At 45.8% G+C, this 22,813-nt stretch overlaps 1 protein-coding gene across 1 annotated transcript; it reads left to right on the top strand.

The window, feature by feature from the left end:
• The first annotated feature begins 59 nt into the window (after nt 1-59).
• Nucleotides 60-22,661, top strand: rusc2 (RUN and SH3 domain containing 2). The gene is made up of 12 exons (XM_071544455.1): nt 60-1,658; nt 3,295-3,895; nt 10,256-10,948; nt 11,894-12,103; nt 12,780-12,953; nt 13,603-13,679; nt 14,561-14,735; nt 15,650-15,755; nt 16,915-16,961; nt 17,242-18,325; nt 18,728-18,895; nt 19,503-22,661. The coding sequence occupies exons 1-12, from the start codon at nt 60-62 to the stop codon at nt 19,708-19,710; spliced, it is 5,142 nt and encodes a 1,713-aa protein (XP_071400556.1). The 3' UTR covers nt 19,711-22,661.
• The last annotated feature ends 152 nt before the right edge of the window (nt 22,662-22,813 follow it).

The following is a 22,813-nucleotide window of genomic DNA, read 5'->3' on the forward strand; positions in this document are numbered from 1 at the left end:
CCCAAGCAGCTCTCTGTCTTCTTCTGCTTCTATAAATCCAGTCCCCCCCCTCCTGGACCATGGACAGCCCTCCCAAGCTGTCTGGTGAGACCCTGATCGTGCATCACATCCCCCTGGTGCACTGCCAGGTGTCGGGGGGCCGGCAGGGTGGCTGCGGGAGCTCGCTGAAGAGGAGCAACCTATTCAGCCAGCCAGAGAACCTGGGCTTGAGTCGCACCACCTCCCTTCCCGAGAGAGACGTCCTCCAGAGGGAGGCGCTGCTCTACAGCAGCCTGATCCAGACCTCCAGCGGCTCCTGGTCCTCCCGCACCGGAGGAAGAGAAGGGAAGGGCGGCGGGAGAGGAGGCAGCACAGCGAGCGATGACTCATCGTTTACCTCTAGCAATTCGGAGGACCAGCTGATGACGGCTCATACGTTGCCCAGGGTCAAGCCCAGGAACAGAAATCCGTTGCGTCACAATCCATTCCTGCTCAATACTGAAGATGACGAGGAAGAGGAAGAGGAGGAGGATGACGGTGACAACCTCAGTGGTTACCTGGAGGATTCTTCTTTTCATCTCCATGGTGACACTAACTCCGCCGTCGATGAAGGGGTAGCTCCTTTCCACTTGCATGATCTGGGCTTCGCTCCAGAGCCCTTCCTTTTGCACAGCAGTCTGGGAAAGCCCTGGGGATCGGTGGGAGGAGGCAGTCGGGAGTCCCTCAGGGGCGTGGCCTCCGATCTCTCCACCCACCTGGAGGACCTGGACATCTTAGGATTGGACAGCCAGCGCCGCCACGGCAGCAGTGGTTCCAACATGTCCATGGACTGTGGAGAGCAAGACTGGGGTGATGATGATGAAGAAGATGAAGATCACCCCATGCGGTGCGGGCGGAGCAGCAAGATGGGTTCCTCCTCCTCGAGCTCCTCGGCCCAGCGCTGCTCCTGCTGTGGACTCTCCCAGAACTTCCCCCAGCACTTTCCCGAAGCCTTCTCGGAGCCTTTCTCGGAGTGCCAGCAAGGCTACGGCAGCGACTCCTCCTGCAACAGCTCGGACGGCGTGCTGGTCAACTTCAGCGCCATCTACAACAAGATGAACAACGGTGTCCCGGAGAAGCCCCCGGTCTCGGCGCCCGCCAACCTCAACAGCTCCACCGACCACTCCTGCACCTCTTCTGTTTCTGATCCACCGGGAGGCCGGCGAGATTCAACCAGAGGAGCTTTCTATCTGGACCTTCACACCTCTCCTACTGAACCTCCTCAATCGCAGCAACAGCCCTCCTGCCTTGGGAACACCTTCCCTATCATCCGTGAGCCACATCCGTCCACCTCCTCCACCTGCTCCTGCTCTGCGGAACATCAAGGGTTGCTGGACCTCGACGCCAACTGCAACTCCTACCACCCCCCGCACTCAGGGTCGTCCGGTGACCTCACTTCCTGCCTGCAGAGCCAGGCGCGGCTGGTGGTGGCCACCCAGAACTACTACAAGCTGGTGACCTGCGACCTTTCGTCCCAGTCGTCCCCGAGTCCCGCAGGCTCCTCCGTCACCAGCTGCTCCGATGAGCACAGCAAGGGAAGCCCCACCCCCACCCAGCCCAGCGAATACTACCTGTTCAGACGACGACCTGAGGAGGGCGTGGAGGAAGAGGAGGAGGAGGAGGATGGAGAGTCATCTAGGGTAAGTGGAGAATCACAGCTCAATAGCTTTAAAAATTCATTAATGTGATGCACTCTATCGTAACCAGAATATCTCTCTAACATTTATCCATACAGATGTAGCCACTGAAGAAGTCCTAGCTTTTATTGCATGCTTGTGAATTATTGCTGCACTTTTGCTCCATCCCCAAGAGAAATTGTTTGGAAAAGGATCGATATGCAAGATAGATGCAGGATACAAGCATGAAGGGAGACTTCCACAATGGCTACCACTGTATGTAGAAGGTCCACATGTGGTCAAGTGACATAAGATATTTCTTTAAAACCACATGGGTACACCCTTGATTTCTCAATTCCAAATATATTGTTGCAGTGTTTCTAATTATTTGTTCATTATTTGCAGCATTTGCTCTATGTTAAAAATACTAGAAGAATAACATTCATAGAATTCAGGAGATGATTACATGATATATATATATATATATATATTTTTAGGCCTGTTGAGGCAGCAGGGAATTTTTCAAGGGAATATTTCCCAGGGGATTCTTTCCCCCTCCTTTAGTGTGCATGTCACAAATGGCTTAGGTTCAGGTTTTGTGTTTAGTTTAGGTAAGAAATACAAACTGTGCAAGTAACACAAAGAAATCCCCAAGAGGATTGATAAAAATATATCTTGCCTCAAAAGAAATACAGGAGAAAAAAATCAAGATGGCAAACAGAGCCATAGCAGAACGGAAACCAAATTACACAATGACTCGAAATGGAAGAGAATGGTTCAAAAACAACAAAATGCACAAATAACAAGTAGCTGACGTTGAGTAAAATCAGCCCTAAAATGCCCTAAGCCCTAAAATTAAAATAGCTGTGACGCCAGGAAAAGGCAGGTGTTTCTGCTATTAGTGCGTGACGAGCTCTATTTAGATCACAGCCACTGTCTGGGGTTATCTGATATCATCATGTCTGAGGATTATTTTAACAATTATGTAAAGCCATAGGATATTAATATCAGACAACAGTAGTATCAGTGCTGCTGTGTCAAAACAAATCGGGAGCAAAGGCCTCGAAGGCCCTTGGTTTGCTGTACATTCATTATATAATGCAGGAGGTCCCAAAGGTTTTTTTTGTCAAAGACCCTTAAATAGGTCATTTGTCCCTGACCCAATTTGATAAAATCTTCTCCCAGGGACCCCTGTTTGAGAAGATTTTCCCTACTGTTTATATCATAGGTTGTGAGCTAACTAATGATATTCAACTAATAATTTAATTTTAGTATTTCAGATAAGTATTTATGAACATGTTAGAGAAAATGGAGCGCATTACAGCATTGAAAAAATATGTCTACGTCTATTTTTTGATGGTCAAAGAATACAATGGTGGCTAGGGAAATATGAATTTTTCAGATCATTGTGCCTGTGGTAAATTCAATATTATGTAAAGAAATGTAATCAAATCACGATTTTAAGATAACTTAGAGCATTTCCATTTTCCCATCTGAATGACTGACATAGATCGCAAAATGGCAATGCATACCACATTTATCAATTTGGTGCTTATAAGCAAATTCAAATGATTCATGCACTTCTTGCCTGGATTAGTATGTAACTGTTGTTGCGTTCTTCAACTAACTGTTGGGCTTCCCTCTGTTTCTGTCCATTCAGCGAGATGGCGATGAAGAGGAGGAGGAGGAGGAGGAGGAGGAGGGGGAGGAGGGGGAGAAGAAAAAGAAACAGCAGCCAGCAGGCGGAGCTGAAGCTGCCCCCGCCATGATTGAAGGCCAGGTGTACGTCAACATCTCCCCTCCTTTGGTTGGCCGTAGCATTGTAGGAGGCGGGGCTTCCTCCTCCTCGGGGAGTCGCCCTCGTTCCCGCAGCTACGACCGCAACCTGGACAAGTCCCCGCCCCCCCGGCTGGGCTCCCTGGAGCGCATGCTGAGCTGCCCCGTCCGCCTTAGCGAGGGCGCCGCCCCAGCCCCGCCCCCTCCGCCGCGGGTCACCTCCTTCGCAGAGATCGCCAGGAGCAAAAAGAGAAACGGAGGCTCGGGGGGGTCGCCGTCCCAAAAGGCGGCCGCAGACCCCTTCTCCTCCACCTACTCCACCCACTCCCACTCCTCAGTGGATTTCTCTCCGATCCCGGAGCAGCACATCCAGAGCGACGGCCACAGCAGCAGCCTGTCCCCGGTTCCCTTCACCCGATGTTACAGCCAAGGCAGCGTGGATCGACACCCGCTAGGCGCCAGGGAGACCCGGGCCAAGGCTGAAGGTACGCCACCAACCACTGTTACACAACCAGAGGCTAAACTACATTCTAAAGAGTACAAGGGCTTCTAGGAGTACTTAAAGGAAAAATCCACCCTTGGACTAGGGCTGGGCGATATGGACCAAAAATCATATCTCTGTATTTTTAGGCTGAAGGACGATACACGATATATATCTCGGTATTTTCTACGAAGTGGGCTTAATGTCCAGTTGTAAGTAGGGCTGGGCGATATGGACAAAATCAAATATCACAATATTTTTGACAAAATACCAAAATACCTAATATTGTAGGGATGACAATTGGTGCTTTCACAAAATATTTACACAATGAGATTTTTGATAAATAATCATCAGTAATGTGGATATAATGACTAAGTGGGTAAAGGCAAATAATAGAACAGCTAGAACAGTCTGGTAAGTTCAGAAAATGACATCACTTTAGTGTAATGCAGCCTTTAAAACCAGGAAAAGACACTTATGACATATCGCGATATTACGATATCCAAAATCTAAGACAATATCTAGTCTCATATCACGATATCGATATAATATCGATATATTGCCCAGCCCTACCTTGGACCCTGTTAGATATCATCTATATGGACCCCCCCAAACACACACACACACACACACACACACACACACACACATTAGCTTTAACTCTGTTCAGTTCTAATTCTTTCACTCTAAAAAGTAAAAGGTTGAAGGAACATTTAGAGGCTATTCAGATGGAAACCACAGGGGAACCCCGGAACGTTCCTTGAGGAACCCCTTCATAAGTGGTTCATGTACCCTGACGTTACTTCCACAAACCTTAAACAAATGGCTTCTTCAAGTTGCTTATTGCATCCCTTTGGATCTTAGAAGAACTCCCCGAAGAACCCCTAGTTTTTAGAGTGTAGATCCAGGCTCAGCAGCACACCTTCAAGGGATTTATCACATGAACGCTCCAATGGCATAAGACAGATGACTGTTTGTATGAATTGGGGTTTGTCTGTTCCTGTATGCATACGTTGTTTACACCTGCTTGTTTGTGTGTTTGTGTGTGTGTGTGTGTTTGTGAGATGATGCCCTTGTGCCAACATGTATAAGAGTGTTAGGGACAGAGTGGTGCAGTGTGTGTATGTAAATAACGCTCCTCAGCAGTATGGGGAGTGAAGGGTTGGAGAAGTGGGGCAAACGTGTTCAGAATATCAATCAGCTGAGAGAATAGATAATGCTGCAGAGAAACCCCCCACTGAGCTCGACACCAGCAGACCCTGTGTGTGTGTGTGTTTGTGTGTGTGTGTGTGTGTGTGGGTGTGTGTGTGTGTGTGTGTGCGTGTGTGTCCAGGCCCCCTAGGCCCGACTCGTCCCCAAAACAGGGGAAGGTTAGATGGGATTGTTTCTTCATGCTGGCAGAGAAAATGATGTCACTTTCTGTCTGCACAGAAGTGCAGTGCAGACAAGCTTGTGTGTGTGTGTGTGTGTGTGTATTCGAGTGTGTGTTCGTCTTCATGAGTGTGTGTGTGCATGTGGGTGTATGGTATGCAATCTTTCAGTGGCACTGAAGCGTGCGTTTTATCATGGTTAGTAAGATATGATGAAATGCTGAGTCCTTTAAGATTTTAATTCAGTTTACAAACCATGGAGCATGAATGGCAACTGATAACACACAATAGTGATTCAACCTATACTCAGTTCATGATTCATTTTACATTTGCTGTTCTAGTGTCTAGTCTGGTAGCTCTTACCTAGAAAATTCCTCTGGCCCACCGGAAGTGATGTGTTTTACGTTTCCACTTTGTTTGGAATAAACAGAAGAAGAAGAACTGGGTAGTTAGCATGAACAACAATAGCCTTGCCTGGGTCCAGACCTTTGACTCCGCCCACTCCATCAAGTTGACTGATTCTGGTCTGGCATCGTGACATGAAACAGCGGTCTCTCAGCTGGAAAATGATCGGTCCAATGAGCGCCGGGGGGGGTCTAATGATTAGCCAATCAGCGCCACGGACGGGACTAACGTTGTCAAGCTGTTGTCAAGCTGTTGTCAAGCTGTGCGCCGGAACCAAGGAGGAGTAATAACAACAATGGCGACCGCTATAGACAAGATAGACGCTGCTATCGAGGCTGTTCTAAATCGTCAAAGATGCTCTATACTTTCTGAACCGTCTCTGGTGTTGTCATGGCTACGCATCAGTGTCGACTTAAAATGACGTTAGATTCAGGCGGATACGTTGGTCTCTAGTGATTGGTTGGGGAAAATCGAATCCCCCTCCCCCACGGAAATCGGTTAGAGTGGAGGCAATGTCAGACTGGAGATGGAAATGAAGTGTAATGAGTTGACAATTCTGTCTGAAGTGATAGCCACCATGGCTGAACAGACAAAGAAAAGAGCGCCACCTACAGAAACTCAAACTGCATCAAAAGAAAATCCAAGCTCCGCCCACACTGTTTGATTGACAGGTGGTCTCTGGGAAGTGCAGTGCAGCAAACACCACAGCAATGAGCGCTTAATGACAAAGGTGGAGACAAAATAAAAAACAAAGATCTTGCTCATTACCGCTTTAACCTTTAACTATATATTGAATATCACTGTGAACCGCATACTGCAGAAGACTACACAGCAAATATTATCCCTGCTGATTACAGCTGTAGCCGCAGTGTAATTGTCACTGAGACGTGTGTGGCATGAGATCTAGAGGCGCATGAGGCCGGGTGAATATCTGAACAGGCTGCAGCTGTGAACGGGCCAAACATGAGGAGCATGTGACGGAGATAGGTACACGAGCGCTGAGGATGGTTTGTGTGTTCGAACAACAGTCTATTCAAGGGAATGGGCTCACAGCTGACCGGGAGAATGCGTTTCGACGTCTACTTAAATTACACGATGGACAAAACGTCTTTGACCCTGCCGTGTCCGTCTCTCACCCTTCATTATGATGATAGATGCTAATGAAGGCCGGCGGACCGGAGAACCGGGAACGCTCTTTCTCTCTCTCTCTCTCTCTCCATCACATAATTTAATTAAACGTTGAAATATACTCTCTCAGTCGAGTGCGACCCCATTCATTTGAAAAGACATTATGCAGTAAAGTGACCGGTCTGAGCCCAGTCGCCGCTCTGTGAGTTAAAAACAGTCACCACCGTCGCCGTATGAAGCTCAGTCTCAGCTGCCTGTTGTACATGTCAAGTCAGATAAACACAAGCATGCAGACTTACACACACACACACACACACACACACACACACACACACAGAGTGAGTGCTTGGAATTCCATTGGAATAAGACCAAGGACAGTTGAATGTAAGCGGATTGGGAATGGAATGTCCTAGGAGTCCCCAGCTGTTCTCTATTAGAGCGTTTCTCAACCTAAAGGCTGGGACCCCCGCCGGAGGTCACGAAATTACTTACTGAGATTATATATAAAATGTGGGGGAAAACATATCTCTAATATACAAATTTATTACCGTATTCAGCGTCTTCTTGTGAATGAATCAATATTCGCAGCCTGAAATCAACATCATCATTTGGTGTCAAAGTTCACCATTCTGTGTTTGTGCCAGCAACAGGGTCACAAGTGGGCGTGTCTTCGTTGGTCGCCAGACAAACCCGAACCCCAACAACAGGGCAAAAAAAAGAATTTACCTCTTTGGTGATGAATAAAGTTTATCAATTCGAGTCAAATTTTTAATGCAGTGGCACGCTGTTCTGCCAAACACCAGTGGATTGGAATGAAATTCATCTAATGCTTTATTTGACAATGATGTCATCTTTTAAACCCATCACATCCACTTCACACAGAATAAACCATGCTGCCTCAGGTCAACATTACCAACCTCCACAAATATAAACAAAAAAAAAAAGATTTGCCCCCTCATTCATGTTGAATTCCACTGCTAGATTCAGGTTTGGATGTCATTAAGCTCTTTGAAGCTTAAGGTTTCTGAATGAATGAGCATGGTATGTAAGTAGGTCAGTATGCAGGTAGGCAGGTAGGCACTGTCTGGTTTCCGTGCACTGCTGGCCTGATTTATGCGCAAGACAGATTCTCCTTGTGGGTAATAAAAATCTATTCTATTTGAGCAAAACCTCAAGGCGCCACTGAGCTCACTTTACTTCAGTTTCCTCCACACAGCAGTGGGGAACTGATGCAATAAGTCCAAGAAGAAACAGACACTTCTGGAGTGAGATGGGAGGAGGGGGAAAAAATAATGAAGAGAGATGAAGATACAGAGGGAGAGAAGGCTAAAAGGATGGGGGTAGTAACATAGAGGTTCATATCCAAAGCAGGGTGGGCCTCATTGAGCATGACCGTCCACATGTAGCAGTAAGTTGGTTTCAAGTATATTGTAGTGTTGAGTTAGAAAGGCTGCATGGAAACTGCAAATTTCTATAAAATTTCCTCAGTATAGCAAAAAAGAACACACTCTTTTTACAATCTTTTAAGGCTGAAACGTTTCGGCCTTTAGCAAGTGCTAGTCCACAAATTCTTCAGTGTGCTGTGGTGTTTTTTTCCCTCGGATTTCCTGGGACACCGAGTGTTTAGAGCAGCAAATGTAAAACCTTTCATAACCTGGGTATAGGTTGAATCACTTTTGTGTTATATCAGTCGTCAATAGTGTAGCAAATTTGTCACAAAAGGAATGACATAGCATAAAGACCCCATTTTTCTTATGGAAATGTTGTTGAAGCTTGTGTATTTATGCACATTTTATTTTTTGCGACATTCGTTTGCTTGAAATTTGCTCGACAGTCGGATGGAAACATAGCTAGAGGACCGGGGGGCTGTCAGGCCGATAAAAGAGGGATGCTGGACGACTTCATTGATTGAACGGGATTGAGGTGTGGATGGAAAATTATACAGCACTTCATCCAGAAAGCTCACTCTTTGAAGTGCATAATGTGTAAGGCAGGTGGAAGATTGGTAGAGAGAGGCAGAGAGAGAGAGAGAGAGAGAGAGAGAGAGAGAGAGAGAGCAATTTTTAACACCTGATGAAATAGGTCATCCCTGAGAAAATGGCAGGCATGCCTTCCACATAGCTCAAATACATCCATGATATCTACTTCAGTCTTTGGCACTATATCCATAAAGAGCATGTGGTGATTTAGGATTATAATGAGACGCTGTGCAACGTCCCAGAGCATATATATTATTCATCAGCCTTCACTTCAGTCAGCTGCGTCGTTTCACCGCAGCGTGCAGGCCGGTGCCGAGCGCTCTGAAAGCCTTCGGGAAGAAGCAGCTCGCTCGCTAATGATGCTAACGTGAAGCGTGGGAGCTGCAAAGGAAAGCCTTGGCTGGCTAATGGATTCATGCACGAAATAGGAGAAGAAGAAGAGCTGAAGAGAAGAAGAGAGAGAAGGGAAGGAGGCAGATAGAAAAGGAGGAGAAGGAGAAGGAGGAAAGGGTGATGAAGAGGACAGAAAGAGAGAGAGAGATGGGGAGGGAGAGAGGTAGGAAATGGCGATGGAAGAGAGAGAAAGAGATGCAGAAAGGGAAAGATGGATGAGGTGGGAGGGAAAAGGGCAATTAGAGGGATGAGTGAGCAGATATGAGAGAGAGAGAGGGTGAGGCAGTGTTTTTACCCTCTGTCCCCAGTGGGAGCTCATGGCTGGGTGTGTTGTGTTGCTGTCTCATGACATTTCCACAGCAGCTCAACGCCGCCCCGTGTGGCCGAGAGGCGTCGCTGCACCCAGCTCAGGTGGCAGCAGTGGGCCGGCCTTAAGGGAGACAAACAGCTTGCGCAATGTCGCCGACGTCACACACACGCTCCCTTCGGTCACACAGCGCAGCGGATCAAGAAACACACACACATACACACACACAGAAAAACACACACACATACACACACAGAAAAACACACACACACAGACTCAGTGACAGAGAAGAAGTGCAGAAAAAGGCTTTTCCTCGCTGGTGTCTCTCCTGCACGGCTGACGCAGTATCTTCAGGTCTAGCCTGTGTGTGTGTGTGTGTGTGTGTGTGTGTGTGTGTGTCACAGGAGTGTCTCTAACAGTGGCATGGCTGTCTGTGATAAGAGCTGTTGAACTTTGTGAATCATGACTGGGCAATTTTCTGTTTGTCTGTTTATTAGGCTTTATTCAAGCCTATTCTCAATTAGGCATTTTGCTCCTATTCTAAAAATTGCTCTATTGTTTTATTTATTTATTTTTTTTTAACCTTTATTTAACCAGGCAAGTCATTAAGAACAAATTCTTATTTACAATGGCGACCTGGCGTTGTCATAAAAGCATAAGGAGCGGTCTGTGAGGGGGACAAGAGCAGAGGGATTTTTTTATGCTAACAAATGCTAACCTGTACTAATGTCTCTTTATTCGTTCTCTCTCTATCTCTGTCCGTCCTTCCTGTCTTCCTCCAGGCGGTCTGTCCAGCTCCTCAGACGGCCGCCCGGCGGTGGTCCGGTACAGTAAGGACCAGCGACCCACCACCCTCCCCATCCAGCCCTTCACCTTCCACCACCAGTTTGCCTCCAAGCCCCCTCAGCCCAAGCCTCTGCTCCCCCTGCTGACCGGCTACGTCTCCGGGATGCAGGCCCGACCCGGCTCTGGCTCCGGCTCCGGCTCTGGCTCCGGTTCCGGCTCCGGCTCCGGCTCTGGAGGTCCGGGAGGAGAGGAGAGTGAAGACGCAGCTGAAAATGTGCACAGGTACCAGGGCGCAGTGGCCACGGCGGCCCCTCCTCCCGGATCGGTTCGGCCCTCGCCTCTCGGGAGCTATTCCCCGGTCCGCCTGCAGGGGGCGCCCAGCTCGGGCACCTGCTCCACCTGCACCCCCAGCCCGCAGCCCTCCCACAGCCTCTCCTGCCCGCTCTCGGCAGGCCTCGGCCCACTACAAACCCCGCCAGCCAAACCCCCCACCCCTCCTCCTCCGTCCCTGGGGGTGAAGAGAGGCGCGGTGCCGCCGATGCTGCCGCCGGTGCAGGGCCACTGTTACCACCGCGGGGCGTTGCACAGCCTGCCGGCGCTGCCCAGTGACACACTGAGCCCCCTGGGGTGCCTCGACTCTGCAAAACAGTCAGAGGGAAGCAAGGTGTCGGGAGCCAGGACACACAATGGTAGGGATCCAAAAAAAGTCTTAAGTGTGTCTAAAATGTGGTGACTTTTGGGAAATTAACAGAAGTCGCCAGCCAAATGACTGATGGTAAATTTTCACTCTGGCAGGTCATATTCAGATGATAAAATTGCAAAAGTGTCTAATGAATTTCAGCTGCTGTTGTGTCCGGTTTCTTTCCCTGGAGGTGATATTGTATTAAAGAGATCATGGCAGGCGTTTGTTTTGGCAATAGATTCCATTTGGATACAAAGCAGGGACACATAGATACTCAAGGACATGACACAGACACATACACACACACATATCCATACACACACGCACATACATGCATGCACACACACCCTCAAGCACATATACATATGCATGCTCACTCATGTGCAGACACATACTGACCCGGGTTTATTCATATCTACTTCTTTTGCTTTCAGCTTTATTCTTGTCTTGTTCTCATCTTTTCCGACCTTTTTTAACTTTCTTAATTTCTTTACAGTTGCTTTTTTGCATCTGTGTCTTGAGGATAGATACAATCACTTAGTCTGAATTAACAGCCATTTAAGTTAAATTTAATCCATTGCAACTACTGATGTTGAAGTTAGCCTCACTGCAAGATTAAGGAATGAAACAGAAGATACATATGAGCACGGCTGCTGTTGATGAGAGAGCGAATTGACTTACTGTAAGAGAAGCTAAGCCTCTGCACAAACTTACAGTTCTCTTTTTTCTCTTTCTCCTCTCCCTTTATCCATGATCTCCCACTCTTTCCTTCCTATTGTCATCACTCCATCTTTTCCTCCATGATTGATCTCCTCACCCTTTCCGCTGTTTCGCTGCCTCTCGCCCTAATTCCCCTGCTTCTTCCCCATATATCCATCCACATCCACTTACTCATCAATTCATCCTCTAACCCTACCACCAACCCCCAAATCATAACCCTAACCCCCAACAGCCCACCACCTCTCTCCCCAGGCTCTGAAATGGAGGGAATACCGTCGTAGAAACCCTCTGGGGGTGGAGAGGGTGTCAGCTGGCCCCTCTGCTGCTGCCTCGGCCCCCTTGTCTGGCAGCCTGGACCCCCGAAGGGGCGGGCGATCTGCCAGGCGCAACGTCTTTGACTTCCCATCAGCCCCCTCTGGCCACGCCCTGGGACGGCTCAATGGTGCACATTGTTTTACTGCCAATGGTTGTTGTACGCAATGGAGGGTGGTGCAGTTGCAGAGATATGAAGAGTGTCATTCCATAATTAATGTGTCCACCATTTGGAAAAATCAATGCCTACAACGCCTTAAATGTTATTGCAGTAATGAAAGTAAAGCAGATTATGGGCTACTATTAAAGTTAGAAGTTATAGAATAGATAATATTAAATATTTATTTAGTTATTATATGTTTTTTAATAATAGAATCATCTGTGTTTTTTTTAAAGATTTTTTTCCTAAAATGGATTCATAGCATTTCGGAATGAAACCGTTCATATTCTCGCTCGCCCACATTTGGTAACTATTGTGTAGCTGTAGGCAGATGAGGTGGTTTTTACTGACAATCTCTATTGGCTTTACAAAGCACATGTTTAGTGAAATTCATCTTTGAAAAGTCGAGTTCCAAAGTCGAGTAAGATCCAAAGGAGCCAATAAGCATTTTAGTCTGTAATAAGGATTCATGACCGCTTTATGTCGGGGTTCCTCAAGGAACCTTCTTGGGTTCCCCTATGGTTGCACTTTAAAGGATCCCTCAAGGCTCCTCGAAATCCTTTTATGCTTGTATAGGTATGTGCTTACGTTTGTGTGTGTGTGTGTGTGTGTGTGTGTGTGTGTGTGTGTGTGTGTGTGTCAGCAGTGGGCCAGTCGTCCAGGCAGCTGCAGCAGAGCTACAGCGACTTCCTGCCGGACTATTTCTCCCTGACTGAGAAGCCGCCAGAGGAGTTCTGCCTGTCCCCCGACGCCTCCTCTTCCTCATCCTCCTCCTCTTCCTCACACTCCCACATCTCTGTCGACCTGGCGCAGAAGAGAGGTGAGGCCGTGTGTGTGTGTTTGTGCATGACAGACAGAGAGACAGAGAGAATGAGGGAGATGTGAGGAGAGAGAGACAAAGACAAAGAGAGAGAGAAGGTTTAGACTTAACCTGTATTTGCATCTGGATTACCTGGTGGTTGGAGAACAAATTTGGCGTGCTTTTGTCAGCCATGATGGACAGTGTCAAATAAAAAACGCAGATTATCATTTCGAGAATCATAGTCCCAGACTACACAGTGTTGTTGTCAAGGAAAACGGGGATTCAAATCAGATGAAAGGTGCTTTTATCAAGTGCCACTCACTGGGAAGAGGCCTGACAGTGAAGAGAGTAATCCACAGCCTCTTGAGGCAGCAGGGTGCTTCAGCCGGACGATCCAGGTTCATATCCCCATGTCAGCAAACATCCACCCTGCTGAAGTGTCCTTAAGCAAGACACTGAATCCCTAGGTGCTGTTCTGCAGCTGACCTGACCTCTGACCTCCCTGTAGGGGAAAAGAGAAATCCCTCTCGGAGTCAATAGGATATCACAGAGGAAAAAAAAAATGTACGATGAAAGAAGCTTGTATCAAGTGACACTCACTGCAAACAGACATCAAGGAGAGTACTTGACCTCTTTCTCTGTTCTCCTCCCCCTGCCGCTCTGTCAGGTCTGGTGAAAGCCGTGAACACAGCGGTTGATCTGATCGTGGCTCACTTCGGTACCAGCCGAGACCCTGATGTGAAGGTAGGATCATCCGAGGGTTTTCTACAGGGCTTTCCATGAATCTGATTGGCTCTTCAGTCCTATGTGGCCGGGTCATCAAAATATTACATTGTGGAGCGAGATAGCTTGCCAGATAACTTAAGGCTCACATTATTTATGGAAAACAATTGGTTAAGGTTTGGCCAAGGTAATAAATTGTTAATATTACTACTATTAATAACAACAATTTTAAAACATTAATACCAATAACACTATCATGATTACTACTATTGCTACAAATACTACGAATAATAAAAATAACAATAATACCAATAATACCACTACTACTACTACTACTACTACTACTACTTCTTTTACAACTACTACTATCACTACCATTACAATTACTACTAATAATAATAATAAACTGGTGGCTCCATTGAGACTGGCTTAACGGAGACGAAATAGCACTATGCAATGGAAATATTAATGCAACTATATCTCAGACAAAACAGTGCAGTGACCGCTAAATGTACCATCAAACTGAAGCCAAAAGGACAACTGATACTGCTGGCTGGGTAAGGCTCACTCAGCAAAATTCAGAAACCATATTTGATTCCCAACAAACAACTTCGGAATATCAGTACAGCATAATCAAAGTAATAGCAAGTTATCAGTCAGTTGATAGAACCTAAAAAAGCTTTCAGTTGGTAAATTACATTGGAATCACAATCAGATGAAACATGACAGATGATCTCTTTTTTCCTCAGTTCAGTGTTCATGTTAAAGCTAGGTCTACTACTATACATTTTTGACTCTGACTTTCCTCTCGTTCTGCATCTCTGATCCCCATCACCTCTCCCATCTCCTTAATCTATTTCACTTTCATTCCCCTTACCCCCTTTACCTTTTCACCCCACCAGGCTAAGCTGGGGAACAGCTGGGTGAGTCCCAACGTGGGCCACCTCATCCTGAAGTACCTGTGCCCGGCCCTGCATGAGGTACTGCAGGACGGCCTGAAGGCCTACGTTCTGGACCTGATCATCGGACAGCGGCGCTGCCAGCCATGGAGCCTGGTGGAGGCCTCCACACAGCTGGGTGAGGACGGTGGTGGAGAGTGGGGGTCTCAAAAATCATTGTCAATCAATGTTGGTACAGTTTGGTTGTTGATTGGTACATTTTAATTCCGCCTACCACTTCCATATGAAATGACACGACAGCTATGGCAGCATGTTGGCCTAGAAACCTTCCCATACTGGAAAGGTCACAGGTTCAACCCCCACAACAGCCATGTTTCTTGCTGAAGTCTTTCTTTTTGTTAGAGTAGGTTAGTGCTGAAACGATTAGTCGATTAATTAATAGGTCAATCGACAGAAAATGAATCGATTATAACTTTGATGACTGATTCATCGTTTTAGTCATTTATCAAGTAAAAATGCCAAAGATTTGCTGGTTACAGCTTCACAAACGCTAGGATTTGCTTGCTTTTCTCTGTTTCATTTATTGAAATTTATTGAAATTTATTGAAAATTTTCTGGTACAGGATATAAACCCTCCACACCAGACTCTACAACTCAAAAACAAACAACCATACAACAACAAAAAAATACCACAATATAGTTGTTTTTTTTAAATCACAATAATTTCACAGATAATCACAAATATCATTATAAAATGAATACTTTGTGTTTTTTTGTCTGTTTTTCAGACTGAAGTAAGCAATTACTTAATCGATTAATCGAAAAAATAAGCAATAGATTAATTGATAATGAAAATAATCGTTAGTCGCAGCCCTAGTGTATAGGTCACATGTTTAAAATGGTGGATATCTCATTGTGGAATTAAACTGTTCAAATGAAAAAGGAAATTAATGTTTTAAAAGGCTGGATCCAGGTACAATTATTTACAGTGATAAGAGCCGTTTGAATTACTGTATTATAGGGGAGTGGTTGACAAGGCTGTGGTGCTCATGGGTAATGTAGTGAAGTCTTTTGTACGCTTGTCTCCATCAGGCCCGTCCACACGTGTTCTCCACAGCCTGTTCTCCAAGGTGAGCCAGTACTCCGAGCTCACCAGCCACAGCATGAGACTCAACGCCTTCATTTTCGGCCTGCTCAAGTGAGTCAATTTTCTCCACCCTGTTTTCACTGTCACTGCCATCCACATGTTCTGCACATGAATGGTTCTCAACTGAGGAGCTTGTGAACTAATTTTGGGAGAGTCACAGGTTGATTTCTGGAAGCTGAAAGAATGTATTTCTAATACACAAATATATTATTGTTTTTTCATCTTTGTGATAAATGTCTTGTGGCATAATCAAGTCTAGGCTTCTTCCAATATCAAGTTATTTGAAATAGACTAGAAAAGGAAAATAAAAAGCATTTTTTGGTGTCAGTGTTCACCATTTGGCGTGTTTATGCCTGCGACAGGGAATTGTAACTAGGCATCACATTGAATTTAGCATGAATCTGTGAATCAGACATATAGAAGCACTGTATTTCATGAATAATAAACAGAGACAGGGAACAGAGAAACTGGGAAAAGAGAAGCAGGGGAAGACGGAAGATTCCCTTCAAACTGTTTGTGTATCCACTCAATGTAGGTAAGAGGACCGAAATAGGAAACACCTTAAAGGCTGTGAGGTTCAAACAATCTTTATTGTATTATTTACTGTTAGCTCCTACAAGTTATATTATCTCCTTTTTAATATTACTATCTCTTCTATTGTATCTGATAGTATACCAGCAGCCGAAATGAGCCACTGTGGAATTGTCAAGTACTGTGACTTATCAAAGACTGAGGTTGCTTCTTGATTCTGCAGCTGCAAGCTTGGATCTATCGGCAACACACATTTATGCATACACACATGCCTACACACACACACACAGTCTTACAGATACTGGGCTTTGATCATCAGCTCTCTGGAGGTTCACTAGCTTACGCCTGAATCTTAAGTGAAGTCTGCTCCAAGCTGCCCACACCCATGCTACTGTAACTGTGTTGGCTGCCTCATATGTGTAAAGGGCACCTTGCTCAAACACTTGTTAGCTTATTTGGGTTTTTTGCAAGCTTTAATCTGCCAGATCAAATGTGCAGCTGCTGGGATATATATTTATAATGTAATATAATGTCAGCTGTGAATTATAGACTCAGTTGTAAGGAAGATGATGCTTAAAGTTCTACACACAATGACAAGTTCTGCTGCAAGAGACTCCATATCAAGTCTGTGCTTTTGTACTGCTGCTTTTTTCATGTGTGGTTCTCCTTCTTTCTTCAGCCTGAGATCTTTGGAGTTCTGGTTCAATCACCTCTACACACATGAAGGTAAGACTCTATAGTTATTTGTGCCATTTGGTGGACTCTTTTATTCAGTGCCTTCTGCCTTACACTTCTATGGGTGCATGCATCTTTAGCATGCATGGCCCCAGTGGGAATCAAACCCCTAACCCTGGAAGCATCAGCGCCATGCTGTAACCATTGAGCTTCAAAAGACCAGCAGTTCTTTGATGTTCCTCTTTACCCAAGTCTAACATCAAGGCTTTTTTCCCTTCTTCTGCAGTAATCTTGTTCTGATCTTTTTTCCTCCTTTGTTTCTTTTCTTCAGATATTATAGCAGCCCACTACAACCCGTGGGGTTTCCTTCCCCTGTCGCAGGGGGCGTGTCAGCCGCTCTTTGAGGAGCTCCTCCTCTTGCTGCAGCCGCTGTCGCTCCTCCCCTTTGACCTGGACCTGCTGTTTGAGCCGCACCTCCTCCAGAAGGGCCAGGAGCATCTCCGCCGCAAGGAGCAACTGTGCTCCGCAGGCCAGGGTGTCGACCAATCAACACGCTCCACTTTCCAGCTCATGAGGGGGTGGAGCACCACTGGGAGCGAATCAGCGAGGGAGGGAGCGGACTCGAGGGCCGAGGGGAGGAAAGAGAGGGCGGGGCTGAGACGAGAGGGAACCTGGCCGAGGATGGAAGGGGTCGGGTCGAGAAGAGAGGGGGCAGGAGTAAAATTTGGGTTGAGAAAAGAGGGGGCGGGGAATGAGAGTATGTCGGCCGGGCTTGCCAGCAGAGAGACGATGGAAGTAGGGTTTTCCAATCTGTGGAAGGAGAGGGGGATGAGCGGGCAGAGAGTGAAAGGTGTAGGACGAGAGAGCCAAGCAGACTGTGAGGATGGGCAGGAGAAGGACAGGAGGAAGGAGAGAGAGAGGGATTCGTCGGAGGAGGGGCGTCAGCGGCAGGATCGGCAGGCCGGCTGGTGGTACCAACTGATGCAGTCCTCCCAGGTCTACATCGACCAATCCACAGAGGGGTCCAAATTCATCAAGTGCGAGAAGAGGAAGAAGTCCTCTGAGAGACGACAGGGCCAGCTACCGCCCACCAGAGAGGGCGTGGTGGAAGGGGCGGAGTCAAGCCAGGAAGGGGAGGGGCATAGAAGCAGGAAGAGCAGCAGCAGCTCCAGCGGGGAGTCGGCTGGATCCAGGGGAAGGCCGTCATGGATGGGCAGCCCGCCGGAGTCCGTTCTCAACCAGGAGAGAGAGACGAGAGCTGTGGGGGTCACAGGGGCTGGGGCGCAGGCTGCAGCCCAGGAGGAAAGCCCCTCACAGGGACAGAGCATGCGCTGGGGCAGGCTCTTTGGATCGAGCGTGGGCTCTCCTTCGAGGGTAGAGGGAGCTGAACAGAGGGCAAAAACTCAAAAGAGCAGGTGAGTTTAAAGCTGGACATGGCTTCAACAGTGTCACAACATAAAGCTCTATGTGATGACTTTTTAGTGGTAAAACATTCACTTGTAATTGCTATTAGTGTTGGAGTTTGCCTTTCCAAGCTTCACCATCAACGTAACATGAGACTCTGAACAGCTGATTTTGAACATCCGCGTAACATCCGGGTACTATGTTGGTAGATGCTAATGCTAATGCTAACTACCACGGCCGCGTTAGCATTGTAGCTATTTATTAGCCCATTAGCTTTTGTGAGTAGCATGCTACAACGTCAGACACAGTGTTTTATCCCAAGCATCTTACAGTATTGTGGGTGTTTATCGATACATCGATACAATGATTTTCACACTTGTCCACTTTGTTTTTGCTCTGTTTGAATCTATCAGGCCACCATCAGGCTGGCTTGGTCTGGATAGGTCTGTTCTTGACCTTGTAGCTCAGACCATAGGAGCGGGGACAGGGAAGAAGGCAGAGGCTTCACCCCCACACACTCAGACTCAAACCACACCTCTGACACTGGCAGCACAACCTGAAACCAAACAACAGTCTCAATGGTAAGCAAATATGTCCTGTTGATCCTGCTGTTTTGTCAGGAAAACTAGCGCCGGTTTATAAATCAACAGGGACATGGTGTCCGTAGTTCTAATGACCATATACTATAGCCTATATTAGTGATGGGACAATATGCTTATTTCACAATGTGATTCAATACGCGATATGGGATTCATGATTCGATACAACCACGATCTGATGTAATAAATAAAAGTTCAGTGACAACAAAGTATGACTGTGCAGAAATATGTTTATTTCTGAGTCACAAATCTTTCTAGCGATGGCATTGGCTTGTTAGAAAGTAAACAATTTAAAAATGTCATTACAAATTTTGGATGAAGAGCTTGTGAAATTGTGATGGGCAAAGCCGTCTCATTTGTGATTACTATAGCAGAATAAAATGTAGATATCACGATTCATTTTCTGCCCACGCTACGTATTCTCACATTTTTGTATTGCGATATGTATTATTTCGATATATCGTCCCATCCCTACCATATACAGTGTAAGTAAAAATAACTGTTAGAAGATAGGTAATATATTTATGGCGCTCCATCTCTTTTTCTCACTTTTGCACCTTTGCCCTTCATCTTTTCTGTCGTTTTTCAGTGAGGTGCGAGCATTGTGCCATCACATAGCCACCGAGCCCGGCCAGCTGAGCTTCCACAAGGGCGACATACTGCGGGTCCTGAGCAAGGCCGACCCCGACTGGCTGCTCTGCTCCCTGGGATCCAGCCGGGGCCTGGTCCCCATCATCTATGTTACCCTCAACAGCATGGAGGACAGCCAAGATGCCACTGGGCCAGGGCAGCGCTGAGCCAAAGCTGTCCCAAGAGGAACTAATGAAAAAGTTGAAGGCAAACAGCATTGGAAATAGAGGGTATCCCTGCCACATACCAACTGCACACAAAACTCCATTTTTGGCTGAGCGTACAGAGATTTTGGCTGGTCAGAGTGTGATAGCTATACACTGGGGATAATTCCAGAAAAAAATAGACATAATTGAAAATATGAAGATGATGTACAGACACATGCAAGGGAAGCATGCAGGCACGAACACAAACTACACATCTACTCCAAGGGTACATTCAGTCAAGTATGCATGCATACATCCAAAGACCAAAAGACCAGACAAGAAACAAAGACCCATAGACGCTATCAAACACTATCTAACATATAGTGTGCCGTTCCTTTCTCTGCGTGAAGCTGTGCTCCAAGCATAACTGTGTGACTGTCCCATCTATCCTCAACTTTTGACAGAACAAGATAAGATGGAGGATAGCCACAGACGGTAATCTTCACAATATGATATATACCATGCCTAGCTGCACTTTGCCGTACTCTCTGTACATTCACCTAGCTGTGCCACACCTTGAACACAATGCTTAATTATTGCCACCAGTCCAAGGACGAGTAAGTTCAATGTCCACTTGCTTACTTACTGGCTGATTGCTATCTTTTCTTTCATGTAGAAGCCTGTGAAAACTTGCTTTGTAGTAAGGTTTTAGGTGGGTGGTTTGGTTAAAAAAGTTCAGTAAAATGGATTAAAAAAAAGGAGCACCTTGTTCACATGTTGACTGTTCAAGCTGCGAAGGCATGTGGTTCAGCAAAAGGCTGGTCGCTGCTCTACTCTCATTGCGTTTTCTAGTAGCTTATTGTACAGTAGAAAACCACACTAGAGTTTGTATAGGTGGCGATACCATCCAAGTGAAAAGAACGCAAAACGACAACAGTTTGAACCTGTTTCCATTCCTCATCTGTCTTACTGGATCATCGATCATCGAGGCCTGTTTCCATGGTTGCACAAAGGATTGGATGGATGGACTGATGAGCAAGATGAAATGTGTAACATCCTCTCATTCCTCCTCTTTCACTCCCAGGTTTTGAGTGATGGGACAGAAACCTTTTGTCAACGGGTGGGAGGAAGCAAGGAAGGAGATTGGTTTAGTGCATGTAACCTAGCAAAAACATTTTGCCCCACTGTCCTTATTTCACCTGTGTTCTTTCCATACCCCCCCCCACACACACCTCTTTTCCCTCCCTTAATCTCCAAACTCTCATCAAAAGAACACTACATGGCTTTTGAAGAGGACAAGATCAAGCAAATGGCTATAAAGTTTGAGCTATACACGTGCATTTTATCTATTGGTACATACTGTAAATGCATATATGACTTACACATGTGGTGAGTTCTATTTATTTATTGACTAATTCAATGAGTTATTGCTGAGGAAAGCATTTGAATGGACGATTGCTGAAAACAGGGAAGGATGTCCAATGAAAGCAAAATATAGCTTTGGAGATCTATGGAGGTCTTTATGAATGTGTTGGGGATTTGCCCCAGCCTTGCCCCTCTGTTCTGAAATTTGACGCTGACAAAATGAATTAGTAATAACGACGTAATAGCGAGGGGTAAATCTTGTCTATGCCTTAAAGTGCTTGATAAAGAACCATAAGGGGGAATTGCTGGGTTGGACACTTCATGGCTCTTGACCTAATATTGGTCCTGACATGATATTTTGTACATGCCATGATGTGTCCAACTCATCATTTTCCTCCAGCTTTATGTCTACAGGGATTCATGTTGACCTAAAGAAACGTATTGTAGAGACAAAGATATATATGTGGATATTTTCTGATGGTTAAGAGATAGCTTAAAGGGAAACCCCAACACATTTTGTGATGGTGGCTTTGTGGGCATTCATGTGTTAGTATGTGCTACCTGTCATGCCCAGGTGTAAAATGTGGCCTTAGGTTCAGACTGAGCTGTATGATGCAGCTGACAAAGAGCTGAAATTGTGGCTATATATACCTGGATAAATATTGAGTGTATACAGCTTGCCCAGTCCAAATAATACACATTATGAAATGGTAAAATGTACATTCATGCCTGAATGAAGGAATGAATGGAAGAATGAATATTTGTGTAGTTTTTTGCAAAAATTACATAGATCATAATTTGACCATTTTAATTTTCGTTTTTTTGTTGCCTTTGTGTACAGTCCTTTTATTTTTTATATTTTGTTTTTTTCACATGTAATTCAGCAAAAATAATTTTAATATTTAATTCTCCTTGAATTGTAAATATATTTAAAAACTTCAATGATTAATTTTTGCCAGAGAGAGCTATATGTATGAATGTTATTACCGATTTATTAATGCATTATTATGTTAATAACAGGAAGCAAGTATAAGCTTAAGCTTCAGTGCTGACATCCTGCTGACCATACTGTAAGTTGCCCATGGTAATGGAAGGCATGGCGAGTGATGGCCGCGCGGGCGTCATGTGGGGCTCTCGCTCTCCATCGCTCCTCCAGGCAGTTTGCTGTTCATTGACATCCTCGGCTGTTCACAGTTCACATGAGACAGAAAGTACTGAACACATAGTAGTGATTCAACCAGAGAGAGAGAGAGGGGGGGGCTTAGGGCAAAGAGAGAAAGAGAGATTAAATTTTGATTTTCACCAGTTTAGCTGAAATATTAAAATGTTGGGGTTTAAAACGCTACAAGGGTCAGCTGTTGGGGTAAATAAAAAAAAAGAAAAGGAGAGAGAAATTGTGCCGGTTCTACCTTCTCACTTTCTCTCTCCTCCATTTTCTCTCTCTGCTTTCTCTCTCCCTCGCCTGCCTCCGGCCCTGGCAGAGATCAAGCTGTTCCTCCTGCTTGTAAATACCTTCAGCATCAGTGACACTGCTCTTCTCTCTGTGTGTCCAGGCTATATGACGTGTACGTATGACATTATCAAACTACTATGGATGTTAAATAACAAAGTGCTCATGTGATCACAAACTCGAGCGGCTCCTGTGTCCTTTGTCCTGAATGAATGTCACTGTTCATATTTGATGTTGAAGTTTCTCATCACTGGATGGCCTGAAAGATGAACTTCCCACCAAAATAAGGGCAGTTTCACAAGAACTTTT

The sequence above is a fragment of the Centroberyx affinis genome, unplaced genomic scaffold, assembly GCF_046629955.1.
Source record: "Centroberyx affinis isolate AG114_WGS23_722 - 3 ecotype Tasmania unplaced genomic scaffold, CSIRO-AGI_Caff_v1 ptg004590l_1, whole genome shotgun sequence".
NCBI lineage: Eukaryota > Metazoa > Chordata > Actinopteri > Beryciformes > Berycidae > Centroberyx > Centroberyx affinis.